At 45.0% G+C, this 7047-nt stretch overlaps 1 protein-coding gene across 1 annotated transcript; it reads right to left on the bottom strand.

Moving 5' to 3' along the window:
• Positions 1 to 708: 708 nt before the first annotated feature.
• LOC141786294 (general transcription factor II-I repeat domain-containing protein 2B-like) lies at positions 709 to 1878 on the bottom strand. Its single transcript, XM_074665033.1, has one exon. It carries the CDS (start codon positions 1876 to 1878, stop codon positions 709 to 711), a length of 1170 nt encoding a protein of 389 aa, XP_074521134.1.
• Between the last annotated feature and the right edge of the window lie 5169 nt (positions 1879 to 7047).

Raw genomic sequence — 7047 nt, 5'->3', positions numbered from 1 at the left:
TGGAGGTGGAGACTGGCTGGGCTGGAGAGTGGTGGACGGGCTGTCGTCATCTATTTTCTTGTAGACCTTTTTGCACTTTCTATACACTTTCCTACTTTCGTTTTCTTGATTGCTGCTGTGACTCCTGAATTTCCCCTAGGGCAGGGGTGGGCATTTATTTTTTCCATGGGGCCACATAAGAAACATAAAATATTGTGGAGGGCCGGGCCAAAAGGCTGAACTCAATTCTGCATAATATTAATTGTATTTCTTTTTTAAAAAGCAGTAAATAGCACTGTTTTGACAAGCTGGCAAGAGTATATATTAAAGTTAAGCAATGAAACTAAATACCAAATAAACTGAAAAAATGAGGTTGCCTTACAAAAATTTATTCATTCAAATTTCTCAACACAATGGTAGACAAAATATTAACATTTTTTACTATTTGTGACTCATATTAGTAAACATATTCTGTCACATTCACTTTAAAACACATTTAGAGTTCCATATACTGTTGGATAGTTGTGTAAAGGTTCTGAGCATTTTAAAGACATCACAATATTGTCTTTTTGCACCAAACATTAAGCAAGATACAACATATTGACTGTCACTGAACTGTGATTTTGAGAAAAAGTGTCCCAGTTCATTGTTATCTGGTGCCTTACAGTCACATGCCTACATTTGTGGTCTAACTGCCTCATTTGGTGTTTCAATGTTCATTTTTCTTGTTCAGTGAGAGAAATCTAATCTCTGCTGGGCTTTAACAAGTGCATCAAAGTCAGGCTGAATGTCTGAAGTGGAGATGCGAAGCACAGCTGACAGATGATCATCAGTGAGAGAGGATCTGTACCTGGATTTTGTAAACTTCATAATTGAAAATGTTTGTTCACAAATGTAGGTAGAGCCAAAGAGAACAAACATCTTCTGAGCATGTCTCCTAATGTTTGAAAAGTTCTCCTCCTTGAGAGATGAGTAGAAATCCAGCAGAGATCCTGACTTAAAGTGCTCTGCCAGTACTCCATCAGACTGCAGGTCAATGAGTTCCAGCTGAACATCACTGGGTGCATCATCCACACTGAAGGTAAAGGGAGAGGAAATCATGTGCATTTCATCCTCCATTGTTCTTAGATCCTCAAATCGCCTTGCAAACTCACCATGCAATGCTCCTAACATGGATGAGTACCTGCAGAGGTTATCAGCTGATGGTGTGACTTCTTTCAGGGTTTGCATGTGAGTGAGAGTGTTGCTCTCCAGTTGTCTTGAAAGAAACTGTATCTTTCTCATGAAAGCCTTCACCAAGCTGTGCATTTCATGTACAAAAAGGCCCTTGCCTTGCAGCTTGGTGTTCAGTTCATTCATCAGTGCAGTCACATCAACAGCAAATGCGAAATCTGCCATCCAGACCTCATCTGCAAACTCTGGGATGGCCTTGCCTTTTGTCTCACAAAACTCTTGGATTTCTGCTTTCAGATCCCAGACTCTTTTTAACACTTTGCCCAGGCTGAGCCATCTCACAGAAGTGTGGTAGCCAATGTCACTGTGCTCACTCTCATGCTCCTCCAGAAGTGTGACAAACTGTCTGTGATTCAGTGCCCGCGCCCTGATGAAGTTAACTATTTTAGTAACAACATCGATAACATGGTTAATTTTTAGCACTGATTTGCACAACACATGTTGGTGTAAAATACAATGTAAAAATACTAATTTCTGATCAGGGTCCATTTCAGTCACTTTATCCTGCATGCGTTTTAAAAGTCCGACATTTTTCCCGGTAAGACTTGGACAACCGTCCGTGGTGACACCTGCCAGTCTGTCCCATTTCAGTCCCAACGTGTCCATACAAGCATTTACCTCAGTGAAGAGATCGCTCCCTGTCGTCGTCCCTTTTAACGACCGCATTGCTGCCAGCTCCTCCGTAATCCTGAAGTCCGGCGTTATCCCGCGGACAAATACGAGTAGCTGGGCTGTGTCGCGGACATCACAACTCTCGTCCAGAGCCAAGGAGAAAAAGTCAAAACTTGGCACTTCACGTTGCAGCTGTAGCTCCAGATTCCCCGCAATGTCCTCGACCCTTCTCGTCACGGTTCGCCTGGACAGCGGGACTTGCTCAAATGCAGCTTTTTTTTCAGGGCATATTAGTGCTGCCGAGTCTACCAAGCACTCTTTCACGAACTCCCCCTCTGAGAATGGCTTGCTGTTTTTGGCTATTTTGTGGGATATCACACAGCTGGTCTTGGTTGCTGCATCCCTGGATGCATGAAGCCTGGTTAAAAAGCCTTGCTGCGTTTGCAGCTTAGCTAGCAAAGCTTCCGATGTCTGCGCTCTTTCAGCATCAGTTAGGTTTTTATATTTCTCTGCATGTTTCGTCTGGTAATGCTGACTCAAATTGTAGTCCTTCAACACGGCGATCTGCTGCCCGCAAACTAAACACACAGCGTTACCTCTAACTTCAGTAAATAAATACTTCGCTGTCCAATTTTTGTTGAAAATTCTACATTCGGCATCTACCTTTCTTTTTTTAGCCTGAGCGGACATTTTTGAGGGCGAAAGTCGTCTTCTTGTGATTCAATCGCGCGCATGTCTTGATATACGCATTACGTCATTATGTGCGTGAATTAAAAAAAAACAATTTCAGAATAAAAGCAGTGCAGCTTTAGCCCATGAATGAGGTGAAATTAAAAAGTATGTTTATTTTGAAATTTCCAATTAACCTTACACTCGCGGTCAGAGTCAACCAAAGGTATGTGGCCCGGGCCATACAATGCCCAGGTCTGTCATACGGGCCAGTCAGTGCCACCCGGAGGGCCGGATGTGGCCCGCGGGCCGTGCAATGCCCAGGTCTGTCCTAGGGGATAAATAAAGTATTTTCTATTCTATTCTATTTTCTATTTATATATAAATATTAGAGCTTTCATTTTAATGCGTTAATTAGATTAATTGATTACACCGCAAATTAACGCATCATAAAAATTAACGCAGATTGATCTGGATCCCAAACCCGGGAGGCGTTCAAAGACGCACTTATTTTCAAATGTCTAGCATTTACAAACCGTTTGTCCTACATGAAAAAAGTGGTGTTCTCGTCAGATTTTCAAATTTCCAACGGTCCCTGAATGTATCACACCTAGCAACATGCTTTGAACCGGGGGGGGGGGAGAGAGAGTGCTGTTAAGGGGACGGCCATCAACATCTCGTTTATTCACACGTCCTTTTTTGAAAATCTACAGAAAATCAACCGTTTGCTCTAGCTCAACTCTGTAAAAAACAGGTCATTTTACACTCTCTACTGCATCAAACAAGCCCTGAATGATTGAAAAAGGTCTTGTATTTAAATCTAAAGAATTCTTTGAAAATTTCCTTCCATCTTCCTGGTGTCATGTTTCAGCTTGGGGCTGCTCTGCACCAATGACAACAGTTTGTGTGTTCAGAGCATGTTAAACAGAGAATACTTCACTTTTCTTTGATCCAAGACTTGAAAAAAGTGTTTTGTACATAGTTCCTCACAGTTTTTAGCCTTTAGCCCTGGTTCTCCTGACCTCATAGAAGTATAGAAGTTCATACTGCAACGATTAAAAATGTGAACAGAAGCAAAAAACGTCCTAAAAATCAAATCAGCTTACCTTAGGTGCAGGACTGTGTAGATTTTGTAAAGATAGAACCATAACACTTTTTTCATTTGTTCCTTATGCCTCAGGGTACCTCAAAATGTGTTGTATGTATTCCCACCTTTTTTATAAATGTCTTTTAATGTAATTCTAATGTCCTGGAATTCAGATTCTTTATTTTGGGACCTTAAGCAGATGTGAGATTAAAATGTGATTAATTACATTAATTAATTACAAATCCTGTAATTAATTAGATTAATTTTTTAATTGCCTGACAGCACTTATAAATATATAATTATGTTTACGATTTATTTGGGTCACTCACTCCCTTTTAGGCCATATTCTCCTTACTATTGTCAAACATCTTTCATGACCAACACCAGCATGATACCTGTGGATATATAAGCGTTTGAATGTGACAATGTTCTGAAATTTAAATTAAAAAAATACACAAATACATAAATAAAAGATTTGTTTCCAGTGTGTTTGTACAACAGATTTGTTTTGCATGAAGTAGATGACCAAACACCAATACTACTAACACCAAACACAAGTGTGAAAAACTGTAGAAGAGAACATAAGATCATTGTGAAATATATAGAACTTTTCACAAAGTGCACGTTGTTAAATTAACAGTGGCAGCATCAGGGGTGTGCTATATCATACCATTTACAACAATACTGGTATAATTTTTTTGACAATATAAATTTGTCATTTCACGGTATTTACAGTACAGAGACACAATGACATATGACGCTTCCTGCTGTGTACGAAACAACAATGGCGAGAGCGAAAGTAGCACTGCAGCATCATCGTCCTCACATAAGGATTTAGTGCTTAAAAGCAGCGCAGAGCAGCGCAGAGCAGCGCAGGGCAGCGCAGGGCAGCGCAGAGCAGCGTAGAGCAGAGCAGCGTAGAGCAGAGCAGCGTAGAGCAGAGCAGCGTAGAGCAGAGCAGCGCAGAGCAGAGCAGCGCAGAGCCCATAGCATCTGGATACCCGAGATTACAAGATCACAGGAAAACCACATTTCAGCAGGAATCCCACCCACGACGACACACCTTCATGGTAATTGATTAGTATGTTAAGTAGGGATGTCCAGATATTACATTTTCATTTCCGATACGATACAGATATTTATCCGATATGATATCAGCATTAAACATGCCTACTTTGATTACTTATTTTGTAGTATGTCTGACATGTTGGAAAAGGCTTGATTAAGTGATATTATTCAAACAAAGAACAGTAGTCAGCAACAGTAGGTATGAGGAAAAACTGACCCATTTATTATTAACCAATGGGAAACAGAAATTTTAACATTAAACATAAAAAATACTAGTAATTGAATAAAATAAAGAATAAATTAGAAGACCCAGAAAATAACCTAAGTAAATCAAATAAAAACAGCAGGAGCGGAGTCTGGAATAGACTGCATATCGGACCGATATCCGATATTAATATCGGACTGGGACACCTCTAATGTTAAGCTCATCTTGCCCTCTCCAAACTTAAGCGCCTTTAGTCCATGCCTTCTCCTTTGTGTCGGTGTCCTTACAGAAAGAATGTGTTGTTAGAATTATGAAGTTTTTAGATTAACTTTTCCTTTTTTTTTTTTTTTTTCTTCTTTTCCCCTTGTCTGCATTATCTTTTCTGCTGAGCACTGTGTCATATGACAGCGTTGAAAAGACCAATGCATTTTTTTTCTAGCAGTCAGATTAACTGCTATAGTGACCATCACCAGCCCTCCCTGTAGGCTACTCCATCATTCTAAACTTTATTTAACCCCTGATGTGAGCTATAGGGGAGGGCCGTGCCACACCACAGTGTAAAAGAAGGGGAAATAATGACAGGCAGGACAAGACAAGACAAACAGAAGGGAGGACAAACGTCTACTATTGTTGATTTAAGATAGCAATTCAAGTGCTGGGCTAATGCAATACAGGAAGTAAAGGTTGTACGAAACCAGGGGCACCAGAAATGTGGGGTCTTGATAGTGTGGGGAGTGTGGGCCTACGTGGATAGGAGAAGAAGTGGCATGCATCACAGGATGTGAGAAGATGTGTAATAGTACCCGACTCAGCATGCTCTGACGGGATCTATCAAAACTCTTAGTTAGTCTCGCCAGAAGCTTGAGTATCTGCATGCGTGTGAGGTGGTCACCGAATATCCAAGTAAGTAAAACACAGCCAGGGGCGCCCCCCTGGCCACCAGGGCATCCGGGCCCCCCCACACAGTCCCCAAACCGCCAGGCCCAGGGACAACCCCGGGACTCAAGGGGGCACAGACCTGCCTCCCCGCCGATACCAAAGACAGCACCCAGGGCCTAGAGCAGCGGCCCCCCCTGCAGATCACACCCGCCCTCCCCGACCACCCTTCTGCCTGGCCCTAAGCCACCCCCACCCCCAGCACCCAGCCACCCCCGCGGCAGGCCGGAGGCCCCAAGCTACCCAAGAGCCAGCCCCCCCAGGACCAGACCCCTCCACAGAGGGGAGGCCACGAACCACAGCCAGGCCAGGTGGGGCAAGATGTGGGCATGTAGCGGTGAGATGGAGGTCCCGGCCCGTCCCCCAGAAAATCCGAGGCCATGGGAGGCCTTGGAGACCACTGCCCAAGCAACAGGGTAGCCCCCCGGCAACCTGCACAGGACAGCACCCCATAGGGAGCCCGTCATGCCAAGGCCCCTAGCGAGCAACAGACCGAAGGATCACGCACTGCAGCCCACCAAGGGGTACGTGAGCCAGCCGGGCCTACCAGCCCCCTAGGGCCTGCGCCAGACCCGCAGCTCTTGGAGCCCAGCCGAACCACGGAAGCCGCCGGCGTCACCCGCCCCCTACAAAGTCATGACCAGCGAGGCCCAACCCCCACAGCCACACCAAGCCTATGCCAGTGACAAACTCTATACCACCAACCCCCACCAACCCCCTCACTATTCTGTAACCTGGTCCCAGACAGGCTACATTATCCCTACACCGTGAATAGTGCAGCTAGGTGTAATGTGGTGCATTAAAACTGGGGAAGAACAGGTCGAGTGGGGGTCCACCAACCCCCCCTCTCCCTGCCTGGCCCAAAAAAGTGGATGTTGTGTTGCATTAAAAACAAAGGATCGGTGGGGCAGGCGGGAGGGGAGCAGAAAGTGGCCACAGCCTAAAACAGACTGCGCCCACCCACCAATCCCCCCAACCACCCCCTTCCCTACTCCAAGTAATGTATGTAGTGCAGTTAAAACAGGAGGACGGAAAAGACAGAGGGGTCGGGCTGGTCGCTCTCCCTGTTACCCCCAACCCCCAGAACCCTAAGTGTTATGAATGTGCCCGTAGACCGCAGAGCACCAGAACCACCAGCCCAGCGCCCACCAGGGACCCACCTCAGGCGGGCTACCCCAAGGGCACTGCCCCCCAGGGGAGGACCCCAGGGCACCCAAACATCGAGTCCCTGGTGCCCACCCCCTGCCCGAGCCACCGG

The sequence above is a fragment of the Halichoeres trimaculatus genome, unplaced genomic scaffold (assembly GCF_033239565.1).
Source record: "Halichoeres trimaculatus isolate MK-OKI-2021-1 unplaced genomic scaffold, fHalTri1.1 fHalTri1_scaffold_25, whole genome shotgun sequence".
Taxonomy (NCBI): domain Eukaryota; kingdom Metazoa; phylum Chordata; class Actinopteri; order Labriformes; family Labridae; genus Halichoeres; species Halichoeres trimaculatus.
Note: the sequence above shows the minus strand (reverse complement) of the source record. Positions and strands in the feature narration are given on the sequence as shown.

Excerpts from the sequence above, each read along its gene's own strand:
- LOC141786294 (XM_074665033.1), bottom strand. The coding sequence starts at position 1,878 with ATGCGGTCGTTAAAAGGGACGACGACAGGGAGCGATCTCTTCACTGAG.